The sequence below is a fragment of the Leptonychotes weddellii genome, chromosome 5, assembly GCF_054177405.1.
Source record: "Leptonychotes weddellii isolate Sample4059 chromosome 5, ASM5417740v2, whole genome shotgun sequence".
NCBI lineage: Eukaryota > Metazoa > Chordata > Mammalia > Carnivora > Phocidae > Leptonychotes > Leptonychotes weddellii.
In genome coordinates, this window is record NC_138373.1 from 156559919 (window position 1) to 156584190 (window position 24272).

Genomic DNA, 24272 nt, shown 5'->3' on the forward strand with positions numbered 1-24272 from the left:
AATCCTTCCAACTTGTCTCTTCTTTTTTAAGAATGTTATGGCTATTTTTGATCATTTGTATTTTAACATAAAAGTTTTAGAATCAGCTTGTCAAATTCCACACGTTTTGTACTTGCGTTTAGGTGCACATACATATAGGTACACACATGAAATCAACCAACAGAAACAGTTTAACCAACAAAAATGATTTAAATCCTTGCATATTGAGTTATTCATTGAGATTGCATTGAACTAAAATAAATTTGGTGAGAATTGACATCTAAACAATACTGTCTTCTTTTGGTTGGTATTTACGTGGTATTACATTTTCAACCCTTTTATTTTCAGCTTCTCTGTATCAGAGTTGTTTCTTGTAAACAGCATGTAGTTGGGTTTTTTCTTTAATCTAGTTTGACAATCTCTGCCTTTTAGCTGTTGCATTTAGCCCATTTATATTTAATACAATTACTGATCTATTTATATTGAAGCCTCTCTATATGTTCTTCCTATTTTATTTTCTTTTTCTCTCTTTCTTTCTTTCTTTTAGATTAATTATTTTGTATAATTCAGTTTTTATCTTTTTCTAGTTTAAATGTTCTTTATTCTTTCTTCTGTTCTGTTAATACTGGGAAGATTACAACATGCATCATTAACTAAGGAAAGTCTTATGTTTCTCAAACCTTTACCCCCTTCCCAGGACCATTTAGTGGCCCCCAACTTACATGCTGTTGTTGTTACACACTTTAATTCCATTTTCAAACCCCATGTCAGTGTTCATTTAGATCTATCCACATATTTACTACTTTCCCTGCCCTTCACTCCTTGTATCTCTGTTTGTCCAGCTGGGATCATCCTCCTTCTGCCTGAAATCTTTAGAATTTCCTTTAAAGTGGGGCTGTTGGTGAGGAAGTAGATGAGTTTGTTTGAAAATGTATGCCTGAGGGGCACCTGGGTGGCTCAGTCGTGAGCCTTCGGCTTAGGTCATGATCCCGGGGTCCTGGGATTGAGCCCTGCATTGAGCTCCCTGCTCTGCGGGGAGCCTGCTTCTCCCTCTCCCACTCCCCCTGCTTGTGTTTCCTCTCTCGCTGTGTCTCTCTCTGTCAAATAAATAAATAAAATCTAAAAAAAAAAAAAAGAAAATGTATGCCTGATACCACCATTTTATTGGGAGAGCTGCAGGACCTCTACATTTTAACGTGTATACTTTCACTTCATTACATTATTTCCAGCATGGTATCTGTTATCCTCCCATGCCAGAGTATCTCTGTTTTATCCTGTCATTGATTAATGAATCTTCCAGTCTTCTGTTGAGGTAAAGAAAGGGGATCTAGGGATACACCTACGTTTTAACTTTGCAAACAGGCCTTCTTTTTTACCTCCCATTAAAGAGGTACATGTGGGCACCAACATCTGAGCTTTGGGGGATTCTGCAGGGCAGAATGTTTCTCTCATTGCCAGTTTAGGGGCAACTTTCTTGGGTTTGCTAAATTACACAACCGTAAGCCATGGCCCTGTTACTTCTTTTCTGTGTGCCTTTTAGCGTCTGAAATTTTTTTTGTGGTTGAAGGTTTGTGTCTTTAAAAAATCCAGTAGGTCTTCAAAAGGGCATGTAGGTAGGTGAAGGGGCTCATAAGCTTCATCATTTGCTTACTGTCGCCAGTCATCACCGTGTTGCCAGAATCAGTGGTACTTTGTTGTTCTCGTCGTGTTAAAACTCAGTTCTAAAGAATTAATCACTTCCTCCTTAACATAACTGCTTCTTTCTTGGCTTTCATGATAGTACCTTCTATAGGTTTTCTTCGGGTCTTTCTGGATCCTTCTTCTCTGAGTCCTTTGTTGCCTCCTCTTCTGCACAGCTCTTAAATGTCGGAGCACTCCTGGACATTGTGGAGCTCAGGAGTGCTCGCCTCACTCTGCATCTTCTCCCTAAGGAATCCCACCCATTTATTCTTTAAGTTCATTCCGTGTTTGTTGAATACCTTTTATGTGCCAGACACTCTCTGGGCCCACAGAATGACAGGGAATCCTGTAAGAAGGCTATGGCAGTCGTCCAGGCAAGAGGTGATAGTGGCTTGGACCAGTCTGTTACCGTGGAGATGGTGACATGGACTTGTATTGTGGGTATCTCATGGCTTTAAAGATCTCTTTTCCTGTGGCTCCCAAATTCAGTCTCTAGACAAAGCTGTCTTCTGCTTCTCAGACAAGTTTCTAACACCCTGTGTTAACATTTGCTTGTATGTCTTACCGACGCTCCAAACCTAGCATGTCTAAAGCTGAACTATTACTATCCCCGTAAAACCATCCCCTCTCTTTCTCAGTGCTTGGGGGAATATCTCCATCCATCCAGTTGCTCAGGTCAGAAATCTGATGCTGTTTCTTTTTATTCTCCTGCCTCTAAGGTGTCACCACATCTTACTGATTCTCTCTCTGGAACATGTCCCAGGTCCATCCACTTTCATCCATCTCCTTCCCACCACCCCATGCATACTCTCGTCACCCTGGCCTGGGTCAGCCGTAGCTTCCCAATTCCTATTCCCCTCCTTCCCTTGGGGTGTTCAGCAGATAAGGATTCCCCATCCATTCAGTGCGATCTTTTAAAACCAGAACAGGATCCTTCCTCTCTGTCTCTCTTGACTCTCCCTGCCCCCCACACCATCTCTCACAAATATGCCCCATTTACAGAATCTCCAGGACTGCCCATTGTGCGTAGAGTAACCCAGAGTCTCCAGCATATCCTGAAAGGCCCCGTATGACCCTGCCTGCCTCCCATTTTTATCCAGAGCTGTTCCTTTCCTTCTGCAGCATCCCCTAGACACACTTTCCTTTTTTGTTTCTCAGATGTACCTAATTGTCACCTCAGGCAGTCACCCACACTGACCTCTCACCTGAACTACCCCTCCCCTGGTCCGGTCCTGCTTGTGCTGCCTGCCCAGCTCCCTCGGTCCTGTCCTCAGCCAAGTGTCCCTGGAGCCCGGGGAGATCAGGTCACCCCTCCTAGAACCTGCTTTGTCAGCTTATCACAGTCTGTCGTTAAATATTTGTGCACTTACATCTCAGTTACCCTGGGCCAAGTTCTCTGAGGGCAGGGACCATTTTTGTTTTTCACCTCGGTATAATATGCCACCATCTGGCACATAGTAAACATCTAATAAATACTTCCTGGGTGGGTAGATAAATGAGTAAAACAGTGAACAGATAGCAGCCCAGTGAGGGTGTGTGTGGTTTATTGGTGGGAGTAGGGGTGGTTTGAAGCACAAGAGAAATCTCTCCCATGGGTTCTATGGTTCTTTTGTGAATTAAGTAAGCTCAGTTCAGCAGTGATATTATTTCAGATTTGTTTGGTTTCACCCCTTCTAATTAACACCAGCCAAGTTTTAATTGAACTTTGATTTCAGTATTTTGTGTCAAAAAGCAATGTATCTTTTGGAGTATGCTTAGACCAGGAATCATGCTGATGTTAACTGTCAGTCAGTAAAAATCCCCCCACACTCCGATCACTCTGGGTCAGCTGGTCATGCCCACGTACTATGTAAGCATCCTCCTTGGGGTCGGGATGAGGGCGTGTGACACCTGTGGGGGACAGGCCTCGTTCCCCAGGGGAAGTCTGCGGTTGGGACCCTGTGAGACCTCCACTTTCTTGGCCACCCTTGGGGATTAGGCACTTCAGGCTGGCTGTCCTGTCAGAGCAAACTAGGGCTGACCCCCACCCCCACAGGCTAGGAACCTAGGACCGAGGCTCCATTTCTTAGAGGTCGATTCTGGAGGCCAGCGGGGATTTCCAGGTTCGGGGAAAAGACAACACGTCGAAAGGGTGCTTAGCGGGGAAGGACTGCCCCCCACTCACTGCTGCTGCGCCAGGGGGCACAAGCGCAGCCGGGGCCCAGCTGTTCACTCGCCCGCTCGCTTGTGGGTCACCCACGGTAATGACACGGTGGCAGATGCCGTCGGAAAATCCCAGCTCTTCTGCCACAGAGTCAATTTCTTATTTGTCAGTTCATTGTGGCAAGTGGGATTTTGTGTTGTTGTTTCCAAATAGAAACCACTGAGCTTTATTTGAATGTTTTTCTTTCATTCTTTTTTGATCTGTGTTTTCATCATTTGTCCTTGATGTGGGTTTTTTTGTTTTGTTTTGTTTTTATTGGAGGGGGAGGGGACAGGCACAGAATGAGAGCCCAAACAGGATTTTTTTTTAATCTGTTCTTTTCTTTCTTCCCCTCCTTTCTCTCTTTTCCTTTTTATTTTTTTATGTTTTTTATTTTCAGCATGGAGACATCTCATTTGTAAATTTTACTTGCGTATAGAAATGCAGCAGTTTACAGGAATGATAAGCAGACGGTGTTTTTCCCAGTGACCCTGTGTTGAGGAAGCGTGGCATGTGGAAGGAGCAGTGGCCCTGGGGCCTGACACACCTAGGTTCTGCCTTTTGTTACCTTGTAAGCACTTCATTTGCCCTCTGTGAGTTTTAGCTTCTTTGCTTATAAAATGGGCCTGGCCCCCACAGGGTCATCATGTTTGTAAAGTGCCCAGCATACAGTTTTTCAATAAATAGATGTTCTCGTACAAACACCCTATTATAGGTGTTAATTCCTATGAGAAAGGTGAATTTTCATGTACGATTGCACTTGAATCAGTGGTAGGACTCAAATAATCATGATAATAAAAGTCCTATCACAGAACAGAGTAGGGAATCCAGAAACAGGTTCCTGCATACACAACAGAGCCCACTGCAGCTCATCCAGAAAAGGATGGTCTTTTCCATAAATGGAGTTAGACTAATTCAGTGTCCATAATGGGGAAAAAATAACCAACTACCCACCTCACACTGTTCACACACATTAACTCAAGATGAATCAGACCTCCGTGTGAAAGATAAACTAGGAGTCCCCAGAGGGCATCTGTAGGAGAGCAAAGTGGTTATTAGGTTGGGGTAGACAAAGATTTCTTAAACAAGACATAAAAATTGTAACCCAGGACCACGTACTATAAGAGAAAGACTTGGAAAAGAGATTTGCGTTACGGATATCTCCCAGAGGACTCCTGTCCATAGTATGTAAAGGGCTTCTATAAAAGGTAATTCAGGTTTTAAAAGTAGAAGACTCATGGCATTTCGGGAAAGATGAAATCCAGATGACCAGTAAACTTGTGGAAAGAGGTCGACATTGCCAGTCGTCAGGGAAATGTGAATTTAACCCACAATGAGAAACCTGCCAGAATGGCTAATATAAAGGACCGACAGTATCGAGTGATGGCGAGGATGTGGAGCAAGCTGATGAGGATGGAAATTGGAATAATCCCTTTGGAAGACTTTCTGGCAGAGTCTGCTGACACCAGACCCACACACCTGCCCTGTGAGCCGGTTTTCCACTCCTAGCACATCCCTGAGAGAAGTGCACACGAGTGTCTGTCAGAAGGTGTGCAAGAACGTTCATAGTGGCATGATTTATAATGGCCCCAAGGTGGAAACGTCCCAGAGACTCCTCAGTAGTAGAATGGATTAAAAAAATTGCGTGAATTCTTTCCTTCTAGAAAAACTTCTCCTGGGTGGGATCTGTGTCATCTTGCTTCTGCACCCTGACTGCACCCACGTTCAGAGCAGTGAGCGGCTAGGAAAGCTTTCCCTTCCTCTGGAGGGAAAGAACTATGTTCTCTTTTTTCTGAGTCCTCGGTATTAAATAGCTGATGAACATTCAGTGATTATTTGTTCAGTTGTTGGGCTGACAAACACTAGAAAAACTCTTCATGCTGCTTTAGTTTAAAAAGGTAAACTTTTTTCCCCAGTGATTTAATTTGGTTTTTTAAAGCCTGATTGATTCTCTTACCCCTCACCTAGTGTGTTTGAAGATGTGCAAACCAAATATTTCTCCCCAAGCAAAGCAAACAAGTGCACACATACAGGCTCGCAGGTTAGCAGAGGCCTCCCTGGGGCCCTGAGAGTGAGCCGAGCCCAGGGCTCAGGATTGGACAATGTGTTGGTGCTGCTCCCAGGCTGCTGAGAGTGTAACATGCCACCAACAGCCCCCCAACACACACACACACACACACAGATGCATCTAAATGGAACCCTTCAAAGTGAAAGAGGGAAGTCCTGTTTATGTGGCTTCTGTGGTATCCTAGCAACCAGTTCCCCAGGGCCTGGAGCTGATGACCGGAGGAGTCCCTACACGGTTATGAATGAGGCTTTCACAAAAGTGGGCCGTTTCCTCATTCAGGTGTCTTGGCAAATAGACAATTTTAAAATGAGACTCAAACAGGTCAAATTGAACTCCCTCAGATCGTGTCTGCTTAGCTTCTAGTTATGTGCTTCTAGTTTCCTTCCATCTCTAAAACCAGAGGCTAGAAATGACAAGTATCGTCAGCACACGGATTCTGCGTCTAGCAGGCCGAGGAGCGGCACGGTGGTTCCACCTGCCTGTCCTCAGGTTTTGTCTTGCTAAGCCTGGTTTGCTCTGCTCTTCCCCCATCTCTGAGGCCAGGGTGCGTCAGGGGCTGCTGTATCTCGTTGACTTGCACCAAGAGCGAGATGACTTGAGGTTTATCCTCACTGAAGTTAGGAAATGGGAGTCCGTCTTTCCCTGTGGTGAGGTGCCGAGTGTGGACCATGTTCCCTGCAGGCAGCCCCCTCCCCCTTGCACGCACTCACCCTGGGCAAGGACCCGGGCAGGGCCGCCACCACCACACGAGAAGCAATGGCCTTGGGAGCCCCCTCCCTGGCGTATCGCATCGGCCACCTGGCTTTGAGATGACACCGTGTTTTCTTAATTATACTTCTCAGTAGTTACTGTTAATGTTTTAAGTGACACCACATAAAATTCATTTGAAACCAGAAACAAAACTTTATGCAGATATTTATTACTATTAATTCTTAACCTGAGGGATCCTGCACCTTGTGGCTGATTGATTTAACAGTGCCGTCCGATGAGTGTAACTTTAGGGAAAGAATGTCCCTGGGAATACATAGTAGACATTCTCACCTCAATAATTCCTCCTTACTAGTCTTCCATGGTGGTTGTGAATTTGCTAGCCTACGAAGGTATTTTTAATTTTGAAATGACATGAAATAATTTTTTATATCATTTTTTTCCTGTTTTTTTTTTTTTTTAAGATTTTCTTAGAGCAGTTTTAGGTTTGCAACAAAATTGTGAAGGCGGTACAGAGATTTCTGCCATGTTCCTGTCCCCGCACGTGCACAGCCTCTTTCATCATCAGTGCTCCCCAGCAGGGTGGGACATTGCTACAGTTGGTGACTGTCTACTGACCTATCACTGTCACCCACAGTCCACCATTTACATGAGGACTCACTCTTGGGGTCGTGCATTCTGGGAGTCTAGACAAATGTGTATGACGCGTGTCTACCGTTGTAACATACAGAGCGTTCTCACTGCCCGCAAAACCATCTGTTCTCTGCCTGTTCATCCCTCTCCACGAACACTGATCTTTTTTATTGTCTTCATAGTTGTAGCTCTTTCAGAATGTCTTGTGAAAGTCGGAATTACACAGTATGAGGTCTTTCAGATTGGCTTCTTTGACTTAGTGCTCCGGTAAGAGTCTTCATGACTTCTCAGAGTTTGACAGCTCATTACTTTTTTAGGGCTGAATAGTATTCCAGTGTCTGGATGGACCAGAGACTTGTTTTCCAAAATTGCTTTCTCTTAACAGTATCTTTGCACCGTGGTCATTCTGCACATGTCCCCAGTGTCTCTACAGGATACAGTAGAGCTTTAGTAATTCTTTGCATTTCAGGATGCTTACATCTACCGTATAGACGAGACCATAAAGAAATGTCCGAAACATCAGCCTAACCTTCACATGTGCGACACTTTCCTTCAAACGCAGCCTCCTGTGGGGCTGCAGTCCGATTCCAGAGAGCAAAGTTTACCAGTCACCAAGAGATCCATTGATTGATTGATTGTAATCTCTGTGCCCAGTGTGGGACTTGAACTTATGACTCAAGATTAAGAGTCTCATGCTCTACTGACTGAGCCAGTGAGGCACCCCATGAAGAGATTCTTTTGGTGCCTTGTAATCTACTTCCCCTCTGTCCCCAAATGGCATTACCAAGAGGTGTCACTGGCAGATCGCATGTGACAAAGAGCCCTGGGGCAGTTGGTAGGCGCAGCAGTCCCCGAGGATGAGGGTCTGCCTTCGGAAGAGCTGCTGAATTGAGAACCTACTCACCACAGGCACATAAAGGGTCTCTAGTAGTTCCTGATGCATGATCTATGCTTAAGAAGTAGTAGTAGTATTTAGCTTTATGTATTTTCTTACAAAGTTAATTATTTGCCAGTTTTTCTTTCTGCATTCCCTTTCTTTATTAAAAAGAGCAATGACTTTTGGGTGTGTTTAGGATGTTAATAAATGATTTTTTTTAAATTGGTGGACTTAAAATAACATTGCTACACAGACCGTGTATTTTGTAAAACACTTGGGGAGAGATTGGGTTGCCGAAGCTTGGCAGAGAGAAACGTGTTCCAGGTATTCCTGACTAATGTCAGTATTTTTGCCTAAAATGACCTCAGTCAAATTTAGCAGTGACAGACGAGGGTCTGGTCAAAACATCGGTGTGCCAGTCAGTCCAGCACTGTTAAGTAGTAATTCCCTGGCTCTTTTGTTTTGAGAGCCTCAGTCTTAGCAGGAAGTGTTGTGCTCTCTGTGCCACTTACTTTTCTAGAACCATCAGATTAAAAAAAAAAAAAAAATGAAAACCAAACAAAGTCTATTGGGTGAGTGTTTGAGTCTCTGAAGGAACGAGCTCGGTGAGCAGCTAGTCCTTGTTGACTCCGTGAAGGAAGCTGTGTGCTGAGCCCCTGCTTGGAGGCTGACGGGAAATGTATGTCCAGATGCCACTTTCCAGGCGGTACCAGCGGGTGGGACGGAAGAGAGCCGCACCAGGGGCCCTGCATCCCGAGCCTCTTGGTGTCTTCCTGCAAACCACCTGTAGGAAATACAGGGCCTGCTTCCTGCGCGGAGTTGACTGCCTCACAGGAGTGAGGCATGCTGGCCTGGCGACAGGGAAAGGGAGGCCTCCTTTTGCTCAGGCTTTCTTAGTCCCGTGGTTTTGTGGACCTACATTCACCCCTTCACTTGGACACTGGCACAGATACGGAAAACATAAAAAGAAAGCTAACTTTCAGATACCCCCTTTCCCACTCTTACCGGCCTCTGGTCTGCTGCATATCCCCTCTGAGGCAGAGGTGAAGTGCTTTTGGCCCCGGGGCAGCAGGCGTTGTGCTGTGGGTCGTGAGCCCTGGCCACCCCGAGAAATCCGCCTGCTCCCAGCCCAACAAGGCCCGTTGGTTTCTGCGAGCTGCCAGGAAAGGCTGTTTGAGGAGTGGACAGACCTTTTCTTCAGGGTTAACTGAGTACAACTGAAAACAGGCCCCATGCTGGGAAGAAGCCTCATGGGTGGACGGAAGCCAGGCAAAAGCAAAAATAGGAGGTGGATTGCAGTTTGACAACAAGGACCCAACCCTGCACTTGACATTTTTCACATGACCACGACGAGCCTTACTTCTACAAGAGATACTTGTCTTCGTGTTTGGTTCATGGCCTAATTTTTCATTCTTCTAGAAGCTCACAAAACGATGACTTTGTCAGATGCAGATAAAGATCTCTACGCTTTCTGGGTAAGGATAGGAAAAGCCTAGAAAAAGACAACACATTTTCTGAGAGAAATCAGATTGTCAGAATCAAAACGACTTCTGTCTTTCTCTCCTAAAGCACTTTTAGAAGCTAGCACCACTCTTATTCAAGCGTTTCTTCTGTGTGTTAAGATTAGGAAGCACCAGGAAATCCTAACAGGTTTTCAAGAAGGAAATGGTGGCGAAGGTGCCCGGCTGCCTCCTCCCACCTGGCTGCTGATGCATAGCTGGGTGGGCTGTGGCCTGGGAGCCCGCTGCACGTGCTGCACAACGTCTGTGCACTGAGGTGGTAGAACCCACAGAATTCGGAAGCTTGGGGTGTTGGGGCAGTATCTCTTAGTGCAGGCGAGTTGGCAGACCCGCACACCTTCAGTCCTAGTTCAGTTGTCATGCTACGTTTTCGAGACCGTTCCTATCTTGAAACAGAACGTGCCCACCGAAAAGTGGGAAGAGTATGTACGTGCTGCTTGTAAAAAAAAATTGTAAAGCGGACGTACGTGTAACCAGCACCCAGGTGCAGACAGGATCGTGGCCCAGCTCTGCAGAGCCTGCAGCAGCCTCTGCGCTTCCCCGGTGGGCTCCCGTGCATGCCTTCCTGCACAGGGGGCTGTGGTTGGCTGTTTCTGAATCCGCTTACATGGAGTCATGGCTTGCGTTGTTTTGTCATCTGTCACTCAAAATCGTTCTCCAAATCGTTGCAAGTAGTTCACCGTGAGTGTTCCATCCCAAGAACATGTAATAATTACTTCATTGAGCTGTTGGTGGACATTTAGGTATTTCCACTTGGGGGCTATTACAGTTAATAGTGAATGGTGCTGTGAACATTTCTGGAATTTCTGTATTGTAGTTTGTGTATCTTCAACGCTATTCTCCAGGACACCGAACTTTTCAGAATCGGCTGTACCAATTTATACTCCCGTCCTACATCCTCCCCGGCCCTTGATACAGACTTTAAAATGTTTGCCCTTCTGATGAATGCAGCATGCTGCCATGATGCTGTTTGAATCCCTCTGGTTGGTCATAAGCATGTTTTGACACTTACCGACCATCGGGACTTCCTGTGTCACGAAGATGCGGTCAGATATTTCTTTGTCTCTATTTACGATTTCTTTCTCTTTCCAAAATTGATTCATGTTCCTGTATTCAGGCTGTGAATTCTTTGTTCATTTATGTGCATTGAAAGAATCTCTCCTATTCATGGCTTGTTTTATTTTCTTGTTTTTATTTTTCTTACGGTATTTTTATCGTTGAGATATTGAGTGTACAACGTGTGGGCGTCTCCGCACATGTACACACCCTTGCAGCGGTCACCCACATGGAGATACAGGCTGGTCCCATCCCCTGGAGGGCTCCTTTGGGCCCCTTCTTACCCAGCCCAGTTTCCAGAGCTGACTCTGATCTGACTTCTGGGGTGCTCGGGTGTTTTTTCTTCCCTCTACGGTTAGTGGGTTTTGTGTCTCACTGAGACCCTGAGGCTGGAAGAGCCTTTTTCTGTGTTTTCGCTGGCAGCTCTCCAGTCTTGCCTTTCTGACAGAGCTGACGTCTACCGGAAGCTAGTTCTTACTCGGATGTACAGTCAGGGTGCAGTTTTTTCATTGTCCCCCTGTGGTTCTGCAGTTGCCCCACTACGAGAAGACCTTCCTTTTACCCCTGGCTCCGCGGGGCCACCTTGTCATAAGTCACTGTCCCGTGGGCATGATTCTTTTCCTGGCTCTGTTCTGTGTTCAGAGGATGGGTCTTCCACGGCCCCTCCCTGATACCGTCTTCATTACTAGCACGTGACCATCCTGATAGCAGGTAGAGCCAGAATGTGAAACAGCCTTTCAGACACGATCCTTTTCCTGTGTTGCTGGATTCAGGTCCCTGGTGTGTGTCTTTGTCATTGCTTCCATCTGTGGCTTCTGCGTTTCCTGCTGTCCGCTGGGGCATGCGGTGGACACTGTTCTCGCAGCTGGGGATACAGTGCTGGCCAAGGAGGAGGCCCCTCCGTGCTCTCGTGGGGCCTGCGGTCTGGTGGGGACAGGCGCTCGGCTTCTCAGGGACGGAGCCCTGGCCGAGCTTGTCCTCTCTGCCCCCAGGAGCTGGTGACGCGCCCCCACTGGCCCTGCTGCCTATACCTGCTTGTGAGCTCCCCGAAGGCAAATGCGTCCGATTGACCTCTTTTGCAGACGTCCCTGGCAAAGAGAGTGCTCGGTAGTAAGTGCTGGCTTGAGCGGGGGTGGGGAGGGGGCGCATCTTCCTAGACCTTCCGCCTCCCTGCCTGACCCCACCTGTCAGCCCTTCCTAGTCTCCCTCCTGGCGCACTGACCTCCCTCCTCCACTGGTACCCCCAGCTCTTTCCTCTCCCAGGCTCGCACATGCTGCTCCTCCTACTGGGCTTCTCCCCTGTGTACACTGGCCAACCCCGACTGGTTCTTCCAGTTTGAAATACACAGGAGAGAATACTGGAGAGAAGTCTTCCAGGATTCCAGCTTGAGCAAGACCCCCTTTCATTGTTCAGTCTTCTGCTGTCACGTAACATTGTGGCTCTGATAATCATGTGGAATTACATGCTGCTTTTCATGAATGTTCCACGAAGGTCATGGCCACTGCAGCATCAGGCTGTCCCCATCACGGACCCTTACTTGATGCTTCCTGAGCACACAGACGAGTATGCACAGACTGTTTCCGCTCCTCCTCCCTCCATGGTGATCACCTTCACTCTCTGTCCCTGCACTGAAAATTGACAAAGAGAGAATGGAGAAACCCAGGAATGGTGCTGTGTTTAATGAGACCCCCATGTGGCATCGGGTGCTGGCGGGGAAACTGGTTTCAGGGATGCACTGAACGGTCACATGTGCTGGGGGGCGGGTGGGACAGCGGCCAGAGAACTAAGTGGTGCTGACAGTTGAATAGACAGAGGTTTTTCCTGACCCAGGTGATCTAGCTCTTTTTTTTTTTTTTTTTAAATTTTATTTATTTGACAGAGACAGCGAGAGAGAGAACACAAGCAGGGGGAGAGGGAGAGGGAGAAGCAGGCTGTCCACCGAGCAGAGAGCCCGATACGGGGCTCGATCCCAGCACCCTAGGATCATGACCTGAGCCGAAGGCAGACGCTTAACGACTGAGCCACCCAGGCGCCCCTCTAGCCCTTTCTGTGGCCCAGCTTTGTTGACCGCTGGGGGTACAGTAGTGGCCGGCCTGTGAGTCTAACAGAACTAGCCTCTTCCATGCCGGGCATCCGAATTTTATTTAAACCTCATGACCACTCTTTGAGACAGATACTGTTATGATCCCCATTTTACAGAAGAGAAAGTTGAGGTAGAGAGGTTTTGTAACTGGCCACGGCTCTGCGCTGGTGCTCAGCAGGCTCGGCATTTAGAACCTGTGCTTTCTGACTCCAGGACCCAAGAGCTTTGTCTCAGTCCTGGGCTGTCCTCCGGCGTGCGGGGGAATGGCTTTGTCCCCCTCACAGAATGGGTGAAGAAGCTGAGGCAGAGGGTAATGAAGCCACAGGCCAGACAGGAGCCAGGGCTTCCACAGCCCGCCTGGGGCTCCTGCTGTCTCTCAGGGGTGGTGGGCGCCAGGTGCGGGGCGAGACACACCGCAGACGTCCCCTCCTGCTGTCCCCTCAGTGACCTGACCAGCTTTACCCTGGCGCGCTTATATAAATTGCCCCAAATCACACGTCTTATGAAATGGCAGTGTTGGAATTTGAACCCAGGTCTGTCTTGTTCCATGACCTTCCTCTGGCCACTGTGGGCTCCTCATGGACCCCCCCCTTCCCACGCTTGCCTCACTCCAAACCGCTGTCCATGCAGCTGCCCCAAGAGAGTGTCTTGATTTTTCTACTTCACTCCTGCTATGGCTTCTAATTTTACTGGAATAAAATACAGTCCTTACCATCTCCTGAATCCTCAGAATTCAGGAGAATTCTGCCTACCTCTGCCTCATTTCATTCCACTCTCCCCACATCCCGCTCCAGCCACAGAGGTGCCCCCTCGACGTTTCTTGGTGCTTCCGTGGCTTATACGCAGCCCACAGCTGTCTGCCCCGGCTCACTAGGTGACTAGGTGACCGGTTTCTTTTTATCCTGTGGGTCTCAGCTTGGGGGTGCCTCCTCAGAGAGGCGTCCTCCCACCACCCTTGTCTGGTGAGTCGGTCTCTGGAACATAGGTGCCGCAAGGGCAGGGACGCAACCGTCCTGGGAGCTGTGATGTCCCCAGCACCGAGCGCAGTGTCTTCACTTTAGCTGTGTGAGTGACTAGATTGTGGTTCAGTTCTTGGGACAGTCGGGTGTGTGACCAGCAGCTTAAGTCTTGATTGGTGTCTACACCCTGTTCTTGTACCAGGGTCATGTTCAAGAAGCATAGAGAGGAGGAAGAATGTGTTGGAATATCAGGTGTCTATAACTGGATGAGATTTTCCCCCCAAAGTGAGGAAGCTGGTACTCTGGAAGCTTTAAGACAAGTGTCCGGGAGGAGCTTTAGAACTTAGTGTCCCCACCACAACCAGCTGTGGCCTTTAAGTCATCTGGAGGGATAGTTATTTCCAGTCACTGTGGAATATATTTGCACATTATAAATGTCTCCTGGAGGTTGTACGCAGAGTTCCTCCTGTAACAAGGATCTTCGAGCGTTCCGGGTCTGCACTATGCTCTTAGCTCACCTGTTACTGTGGTAGAAATGGGAACCGCCACCCCCTGCCCTGCTTGCTTTGATGCAGGACGACCCAGCGTCTGCAGGCCCACCCACCCTTGATGGCTGACTTTCTGGGACTTGGCGAGGAGCAGGGGGAGAGATGGAGAGGCGAGCCAGGACGGCCACGGGTGACCCATGGAGCAGACCATCCCCAGGTGACATCTGGGTCAAGGACAGTGACGACAGATGCTCGGCGCCTAGCGTACGCAGCAGGAGAAACCTCCTTGACTCTTTGGTACCTGCTGTGTCTTGTCTAAAGTCTGCCAGAATCCCCACACTGTTTTTAATGTAGCCGTGGTAGCTTAGAAGTATCTCTGACCCTCAGATATGCTGTAGTAACGTAGGACATCGTTAGTGCTAGGCCAACGCTGGTCTTGGTCATTTAGATGAGACTACTTATTTTTTCTACTCCAAATATTAATTTCATTTTGAACTGTTTATTAGCTACTTCCCAAGTTACTTTGCAGAGGTGGTCATTCTCGCTAGTATCTCCAAGCTTATTTTATCCTTTGGGATTTCTTTGAAGAGACGGGGACCTTATTTCAAGTGTCATAAAACCTAGCATTCCTTTAACTGGAGGCGTAGGCAAAGCTTCGAAGCTTGCATTCAGACTGAGCCGGAGGCAGAACCGGCCACCCCTCCCGCAGAGGTCTCTCCTCGCCTGTGTGCTCACTGACGAGTGCTTGGGAGCTGTGTGGCATTGTTGTTCCGAGGGTGGGTGCTGGAGCCCACATCCCACCCTGACTTGGCCACTTCGGTTGTGTGACCGCGGACAGGCCCGAGCCTCCTGTATCTTGTGTTCTCATCAGTAAAATGGGGGTGATAGTACGCACCTATTGCATAGCGTGTTTGTAGAGGATCGAGTGCTTTCTCTGAGTGCCTGGAATGGTCCCTGACGTGTTCTGGGCGTGGGATGGCTGCCGCCGCTCTCTTACTATTACCTCTAGACTGTTTTATGCAGATAAACTGATGCTCTTTCTGTGAGAGACTCTGGGATGAGATCCTGGCAAAGCCTTGCTTACACTGAAGGCAGCAATAATGTCCCTGAAGAGAAGTTCATTTGAGGCAGCTTGTGAGCCGACGAGTCCTTTATCCCAGAGAGCCCAGCGTACTTGACAACCATCCTCTTACCTGGCAGACGGGGCCTTGAGCTCCCAGGCTGTCTCTGCTGCGCTCCCTCTGGCTTCTGCTCACACCGTATCGGTCCTCAGGGCCCCGCGATCTCCAGGGGCAGCACACCCTCTCCTGCCGTGGTCTCCGCAGTGAGGCCCAGCCAGCTCAGCGCCGGCCGGGGCCAGCTCGCCCCTGCAGCCCCAAGGCTGATTTTGTGCATAGTGCTGGGCATCTGCATGCACTTACTCAGTAACGTCTCACGTACGGTCCAGATGCTGCGGAAGAACTTCCAGGTAGAGAGAAGGCAGGCACCAAGGGGCCTTCGTCCAGCAAATAGCTAAACAGTGTCTCCTCTGTGTGCCAGGAGGTCCAGTGACGAGGACAGCAGTCCCAGCCCACAGGTGCGCATGTTCTGTAGAAGGACTCAGATTTACCTGGTGACAGCAGCCTGAGAAGGGGCACCGAGAGGGAGGGTCACGGAGGGGAGGGACACGAGGGGCTCTGGAGGAATTGTTGAGCGTCTGGGACATGCCAGCCGTGTTCTGGCCCGGCCGAGCACACGGCACGCTGGCGTCTCAGAAGCGACATTGGAGGGCTGCCCCGCATACAAATGGAACCACTTCATGGCCCCAGAAGCCTCTCGTGTGGTTTAAGTTAGAAGTGGTATTGGTTGTTTCTGATCCCAAAACCTGTGTGTGACATGGACACCAGACTCTGACTCTTCGTACCACACTATGCTTTCAAGTGGCTAGGGAGACGAGTTCAAAATACGTAATGTACGAAATTAGTTTCAGGGCCGGAGGATCCTCGACCACCAAAACCCCATGGATGTGAGATACCTGCCGCGCGACCCTCGCTTGGCCACAGAAGCTTTTGGAGTGGGGAGTGCGTGTGGTGACGGAGGGCAGGGTATCATCTTCCCGTCACTCCCCCGCCAGACGGACAGGCTGGCTGGTCACGGTGACAGCGACATCTACTTGGCTCATCTTGGGTGCTTGGGCTTTAGACGTCTGGGATTTGTCAGGGGCCCGGAGTGTGCACGCACGTGTGGCTACTGCTGAGGACGCGGGGCCGTGTGGGGTGGAGACGCGTTCCGGGCTGGGAGGAAGCCTGGGGGGGGGGGTCACCGTCGGATCTCCCCCGGAAAAGCTCCACTTAGGGAAAGTAAATTGTGCGTACCAAGCGCAGAGAATGTGCCCTTTGTTTCAGAAGCACTAGGAGAGTGCCGAGTTGGGTGAGGCCGGGAGAGAAAATGTCTTTGGTTGACACTTGCGTGGACACAGTTCGTTCTCCTGGGCCTTGTGGCACTTGCTTTGATGTCCCAGTTCCCTAGGGATGTGGAGGCCAGCAGGCACTCTCTGCTCTCGGAGACGGTGTTTCTGGGATGACTTTTCCCTCTGAGAAGACGAACTGCTAACCCCAAGTACTATGTTGTGTTCTTCAGCTGGGGACCTGTAATCTACAGAGCTGGCGATTTGTAGATGCCCCCACCCTCTTCTGTTAGCCTTGTTGTTTTTACCACTCTCAGGACTCATAATTAGCCAGTAAGTGGCAAATAAGAGAGGACGCATCCATCCATGTGTAAATGCTGTTAAGACCTGACACACCGCAGAGCCCAGGGCAGCACGTATCGGCACGACGCTGAGACACTTGACCCACAGATGTTCCCTCGTATTAAAATACAAAAGTGTGGGGGGAAATTAGAAACCAGATAGACCAACAATTTGGAGAAGGAAGAGGGAGCCAGATGGGTGGTTTGTGGTGATTATTGGGCACACTCCGGTTTCCAGTAGGGAGACCCCAGATAGAAGCCGCACAAGAAAGACTCCTGCTTTAATTTTCCGACAGAGAAGAGTATGTAGTTAGCTGAATGACATAATGAGAGTGAAGAGCGGAAGGTAATTATGGTAGACGAAGGTGGAAGTGAGGTGAAGTATGTCGGCATTTGGAGGTGGAGGCAGCCCGTGCAGAAGAAGCAAGGGCTGCTTTGGGGAAGAACGGCGGTGGTGTTTTCCAGGTCTGTCCCTCCACAAGCACCTCTCCTGCCCAACCGCCTCCTCTGCCCAGTGTCGCAGCTAAGCTGCCATCCCTCCTGCGTCCGTAGCTCAGCACCTCCCTACTGTCCCAATGCCCCTGGGCTGTCTGAGCTCTTTCTCTTTTACCCACCTCCACTTGGAAGTCCTCCGGGGTTTGCACAACTCCTCCTCCTCCAGCACAAGGCTCAGGGGAGCCCGGGGGTCCCTGGGCAGCAGTTTGGGAAGTGCCATGGTTTCCCTCAGAAAGCACATACTTGGAGAGCAGGGCTGAGGTCGGTCAGGACTCCGGGAACGCCGCCCCCACCCCGAACACGCCACCCCTGCCACGGGGGCAGTTTCTCGGACTTGAGTGGCTGGGACGAAGGCAGAAGTAGGTCATTGCAGCAGGAGGAGAAGTCACCTGTTCGGTGCCGCGTCCCATGCTTGTTCTTTGGCTGACAGACTTGGCACATGTAGAAGTATTTTGGTTTTTAGCAATGTGAAGCATTTCCCGAACCATTTTAAACTAAACTCCTTTCTTGCACTCTGAAAAATTCTGCAGTTGTACCAATTCTGTGAAGATACTAGTTTAGATATGGAAGTTATTTAAAACCATCCTCATCTTTAGCAAAAATTATCACTGGTTTTTGTGAAGGCCTGCTCAAGTAGGCTGGCCTCGCTGAGCATCCTCTTCTCAGACCAGCCTCGTAGAAGGTTTCTTCATACTCTCTGCCCTGTTTAATAGTCTACTTTGTTAGGAAGTACGTAAATCCCTTGCCGTAAATGGATTTGTTGCCTACAAATAATTTTAAAGAATATATCCTGGAAGCAAAAATTAAATGTAGATACCGAAATATAGTACGTCTACTGGTTATGTCCAGAGTGTAGATTATATTAGATACACATGTATACATCGTACATGTGTAGACTTAAAGCATCATACATACATATGGCAAACGTAGTATGTATACACACATACCAGCGAAACCTTCTAATATATGTAAATTGTTTTAAATAACACAAGTTTTTCAATGCCAGGACTTTTAAAAGCTCGTTTATAAAATTCAACAAATACTGACTAATGCTTTCCATGTTCTGGGCCGGAGGTTGACCAGCCTTTTCTGTAAAGGCTTAAATTTTGTGTTTTTGGCTTTGCCAGCCATACTCTCTGCCCCCAGCTCAGCCGTCAGAGCAAGAAAGCAGCCGTAGTTGGTACATAAATGAACGGGCATGGCCACGTGCCAGCGAAACTTCATGTATTACGGGTACTGAAGTTTGAGTTTCAAATAATTTTCACGTGTCACACAGTAGTAGTAGTCGTTTGATTTTTTTTTCCCCAAGCATTTAAAGATACAGAAACTGAACTTGTGTCCGCACAAAAACACAGGCCCTGATTTGCCAACCCCCGTTCTCAGCAGTCTTCCAGCTAGAGAGCTACAGCGGTGACCGGAACAGAGTCCCTGTCCCCACCGGGCCCTGCGTTCCCGTACAGCGCAGGACTTTGTAAGTGCCACGGGTCCGGTAGCTGACAGGTGTTGCCTTTCTTAGGGGAGTCTTCCTCATCGGACAGTTCCAGCTTTAGTGTTTGCACTCACCTGACCTGAAAGTGAATTTGGGGGGAAGCCTGGGTGGCTCAGTCGGTTAACTGCCTTCGGCTAAGGTCATGATCTTGGGGTCCTGGGATCGAGCCCCACGTTGGGCTCCCTGCTCAGTGGGGAACCTGCTTCTCCCTCTCCCTCTGCCCCTCCCCCCTCCCCGGCTTGTGCTCTCTCTCGCTCTCTCTCTCAAATGATCTATAAAGTGAATTTGACACATAAATGTGCTAACTAGTAACATCCTCGCTGTGAGGTATTTTTTCTAGATCGTGTCGTCTGCCGGCCCCCGTTTTTGTGCCCTGCGAACGCCTCATCGTCTCACTTGTGCCAGGCCACCGGGTTCGGTGCTGGGCCTGCGTCGTTCTGAAGCGAGGGCCGAGGCTGCGGGCCCTGGAGCGGCCTTCACCTTCCCAGGCACAGCAGTACTGAGCTGTTCGTCTCCACTGTCCTCTTTGCCTGTTTCCAGACACCAGAGTGCTCTGCCGAGGAGCCGGCCAGCCCTGTGGCGTCCCCGCTCCAGAGTGCTGATGACAGGGCTCTTTCAAGGTAGTTTGTAGCCCACAGGCTCACGCCTTGTGTGTGTGGTAGCTATGGAAACTTCAGAAGCAGTCTCTCTAAAGCTAAGCACACAATAAAGCACTTCACGTGTTGGTAGGATTAGACTTTAGAAGATGTTTAATTTTCTCCCCCACTCTTTCTTTCCGTCTGTCTCTTTAGAGAGGGAACAAGAGGGCAATGTGAATATTAACTGGGACTCGCTTTAATCTCCCTAGTGACACTCGGGGCTGGCGCGGGGCTGCCCGGGGCTCTGGGCTTTCACAGCCGCTAACAAGGACAGCCATGCATATTCATGAGCCAGGCTCGTGCGTGAGACCCCGTTTGTAAGGGCTGTGTTTCAGTGTTTCTCTTTTCAAACCAAGTTTTATGAAAGAAGCAACCACTGAATTTGGTTTTTTAATTATTATTAAGCCAGAGACCCTAGTCGGTAATGCAAAAATGTTCTCACTGGAAATGGGGACAAAGTCGAGCTTGTCTGTGTGGCACTTAATTTATAGCCAGACAACACAGCCCCGAGTGTGGGAGCTCGCTGGAGGTGGAGACGCAGAGCACGCCTTTTGTATTTGCCCAGAAAAAGTGGGTGGCGGAACGCCGTGTTCCGACTCCACGAAATCCTCCTCTTTTAAAGAGGAAGTACTACCATTTCCCTTATAGAAGAATGTGAAACATGCATTTAAGGGAAGAGGGTGGGGGCTTGCCGTCCAGTTATTTCTCATCTTCAGGGTGTGCACAGGCTGGCTCCAGTGTGTGGCCGTGCTTCTCCCAACCCCTCCACTCCCTCCGCACACTCCCTCCGGCCCTGTGAACGCCAGTTTTGGAAAAAGACAAAAATGCCTTTTCTGCTTTGGGCTTTACTGCGTCTTCTGTTAGGCTGTCCATTTGGTGGCTGTGCCGGGCATCCGTCCCTCGAGAAGTCCACAGCTGTCGCGTTTTGTTCCTGGCGTGGTGCTGGCCACCTGTCGGGAACCTTCACCGCTCCCGTTCTCCCCCGTGCTTCTCTCTCCCTGGATGTAAACTGGGCGGCGTGTCGGTGTTTAGTTTCCAAGTGCGTTGAGGGTGAAGTGCTGCAGAGCTCCTGTGGCAGGATTTTCACAAAATGCGTCCATTGCCTCGGCACGATGGGCGTGATTGAGATCTGCCCTCTCATCTGCCCACACGGTGGGAATTCTCCTGGGGTCTGTTGACATGGGCCCTTTGTGGACACGGTGCACGCAGCTTTCTTGCCTGGCTTGCATTTACACGGGTTTCCTTTCATCTCATCCCTCCACCCTGCCAAGCCCTGAGTCAGGAAACCACCCCGAGAACAAGCAGGAAAAGCAGAGCTCGGGCGGCTCACTGCGGCGTCGCCACGGCCCCACCCACGGGCTGAGTGGGAGATAGCGCTGCCGGGGCCAGACGTCCAGCGGACCTCGCCCGGCGCCGTTCGCGGGGTGTTCGGGCGGACACACAGACACAGTCCGCGCTCCTGTAGCGTCCACAGCCCGCTTCGTGTCAGGGGCCAGACTGGCTGCTGGGGGTGCACAGATGGACTCGGGGCGGCTCCTGCCCTCACGAGGCTCACAGACAGGTGAGTACGGCGCAGCAGGCTGGGCCGAGGGCTGCTAGAGAGCGCGCGGCAGACGCGCTGGGCGCACCTGACCCACACCGTCCGGAGGCAGGGCCCGGCGTGGCGATGTTGCTGGAGCCCAGATGCGAAGGGCGCCTGGCAGGAGAGGTACGCAGCGGCCCTTGGCAGGGGTCTTGTTTGCCCTGTAACAGTTTGATCAGTGCAGCTCTGGAAGGTGGCTCACTCTCCAGAGACACCCTGCCTTTCGTCTGGCAGCATCAAGCTGACGCCGGATTCCTCCATTACTGAGCCGCCCCCCCCACCCCCCCCTCCCGTTTCCAGGAGCTCTCATGGGCCATAGAGGGGAGTTTCGGGTTTCCTGCTTTCAGTCACATTTCAGTGAATTACCAGGAAGCTTTGGAAAGAAGTGCTTTGCTCCTGTCGTTAGCATTCAGGAATTCTACACGTGAGCTAAAATTCTTCAGTCTTCTATCTTTTCTTGCCTAAATTTACCCTTCAGTTGTTTGCTCCTTCAGTCAGATGTCCTGACACCGCCTCCCCCTTTTCATACAGAGTGAGGAAATGAATTTGTAGAGTGATGTCATTCTCGATGAGAAATCACTTGCAGCACACGATTCATGGTTCAGAAATTCACTAACACGTTAGAAGTGTTTGTCATCTAGGATCCTCACTTTTATTCTCTATACTGGCGTAGAATGGGGCTTCGGTGATTGTGGAAAAGGGGGAGAAAGTCACAATTAGGCTCTGTGCATTTGAGTATTTGTAGGGATTCTATCTCCAGAAAGAAAACACAGCCCTTATAAAGGTACTGGGCTTTATCATCGAAGGATGACGGGTAAATGGCAGAAGGACATTCTCCCACCAAATTATAGAATCAGCATCAGCTGGGCATCAACCGTTCCTATTCTGTGCCATCTGGAACAGGTTGGTCATTTATACTCACAAGTGGTTTTGATGGTAAACCTCCAGAGACCAGTGGGTCATTCACTCAGCAAACATCTGCTCATCCTCTTCTTGGGGCCCATGGCCCCAGCCGGCAGGGGCCGGGAGAGGCCGGGAAAGGCAGGGCCAGCGTGGACCGTCTGTGATCAGGGGCCATGAGGAGCTCAAAGGCCTTGTCAGGATTGTGAACCAGCGTGGGTGTGTCGGAGGGACTGGGAGGGAGTAACCTTTTAAAACCCCAGAAGAATCTGTCCTGAACATAAAACGGCCATGTTTACTGCATCTCACTTGGCTGACTTCAGTGGACAGGCTCATTTTTTTACTACCTTGCTCTGAGGTTACTGAACTAGGGAAGCAGTTTGATTCACATCCTTTCTCAGACTCTACAAGAAAGAGCCACAGGCTTTATGCACATTGCAGCCTTTCTCTGTGGCCTCTTGCGTCCAGCTGAGGGAGCTAGAAAGGTCTCAGCGCTGGCCTCCCCGCTGTGCTGGGAGCTAGGACAGGGTCAGAAGCGTTGACCCTTCAGGCTGAAGAGCCTGTTACGTTCTGGGGACACAGATGCCCCCATTCTGACATCAGAAATGCCTGCACCAGAAACACCCTGCAGTTGGGGGGAAAGAGCTTGTTTTTCTTGCCAAATTCCATCCGATTGTGGGCAGGGAGGCCTTGCTTTATTGGAGAAAGCGTTTACTCCCCCCTAGGTGTTTCGTTATTCCCTCCGGACTAACAGAAGGTGCCGGGCCCACTGTTCTGGGCATTGCCTACACGTCCCTGGATCCATGGGTTGGTACCCCTGGCAGTTTCTCTACGGTCTTTTCTAGAACAACATAGAGCAGCAGTTTAATGCTTTCCTGAGATTTACACAGTTCTTGGTCACTGAATAAAAGACCTCAGTAAATAATACAGCGATTCTGTCTTCTGTCTGCTGTGAAGGATGCTATGCTGAACGTGCAGAATGGGGGTGGGGGCACAGCAAGGCCAGAGGACGAGATGCTTTCTTGAGAGCACAAGTATGCAAACTAAGGACAGCAAATCCTTCAAAGGCTTTCTAGCTCCATCTTTAAAATGCGGCCGAATGAGGGAAATTCCATGATGACTCCTAGGAGACAGTTCTTATTTATAACTGAGCTGGCTTTAAACAAGATGAGTCTCCTGTCTGCTTCTAACTTGGCATCTTTGTGACTAACGCTGTCGTGCTCTTATTCTTTCTCTGGTGGCTCAATAACATGGTTATCTAAGTGTGTGTGTGTGTGTGTGTGCACGCGCGTGTGCGTGCGATCATAGAGTTCAGATGTTTCCCTGCTCATTCGTTCATCAAATCTTGATTAAGTACCTCCATGTGCTGGACATCACACACGTACACACACGTGGGACATACATGTACAATGCATGTGTTGCAGCTTTCTCGTTACTTCCCTCTTTGGATGCATATTCATATAGAACATGCTCTGTGAGAACTTGTTCGCTGATGCTGTGTTCCTGCCCTCCCTTTCCAATAACGCTCATGTGAACTCCCGAAACGGGAAAGTACGTTGGCAGATTCCTTCACTCGGCCTCCAGTTCTGACCCAGTGGGTGGTGTACGCCATCCGCAACCTTACCGAAGACAATAGTCAGAACCAAGATCTGATTGCGAAGATGGAGGAACAGGGACTGGCGGACGCATCCCTACTTAAAAAGATGGGCTTTGAAGTTGAGAAGAGGGGTGACAAGCTGATTCTGAAACCTACTAGTGACCCACCTCCGCTGGTGAGTGTGCCAGAGCAAGCCCCTCTGGGTCCAGCCTCCCCGTTCCCTCGGCCTGTGACAGGGTTCCTTCCTGAGAACATGGCTGGGCACACTTTGCCTTCTAAAATGGCCAAGAAAGCCCGAAATTTAATTGCCAATAATTTTGGGTTTTTTGTTCAGGCTTTATGCTGCCATTGTCTTAAAAGTTCAGACTCATTTTAGGGGAGAAATATAAAAGTCATATCAGAATTTTTACATGGTCTGAAGTTTCTAGATTTTCTAGTGGAGAGATGGCTAATGTTGGCTACTATGAAAAGAGCAGGAAGCTCCCTATATAATAGTGAGTGTTTCAGGTTTCTCTCTTAGCTCTTGACCAAAATTCTCTTGTGTTTTTTACCCCCCTTGGATGATTCTTATAAATAGATCTGTTACATCTGCCATTTTGTTTCTTTTTTC

The 24272-nt window shown here is 49.3% G+C and overlaps 1 protein-coding gene across 1 annotated transcript in view; it reads left to right on the forward strand.

The window, feature by feature from the left end:
* Positions 1-24272, forward strand: part of ATXN10 (ataxin 10) — a 166122-nt gene that overhangs the window by 134390 nt on the left and 7460 nt on the right. The window contains exon 11 of the mRNA XM_081822651.1: positions 23650-23837. Within this exon, the coding sequence (XP_081678777.1) occupies positions 23650-23837 (188 nt within the window). The remainder of the gene's footprint in view (positions 1-23649; positions 23838-24272) is intronic.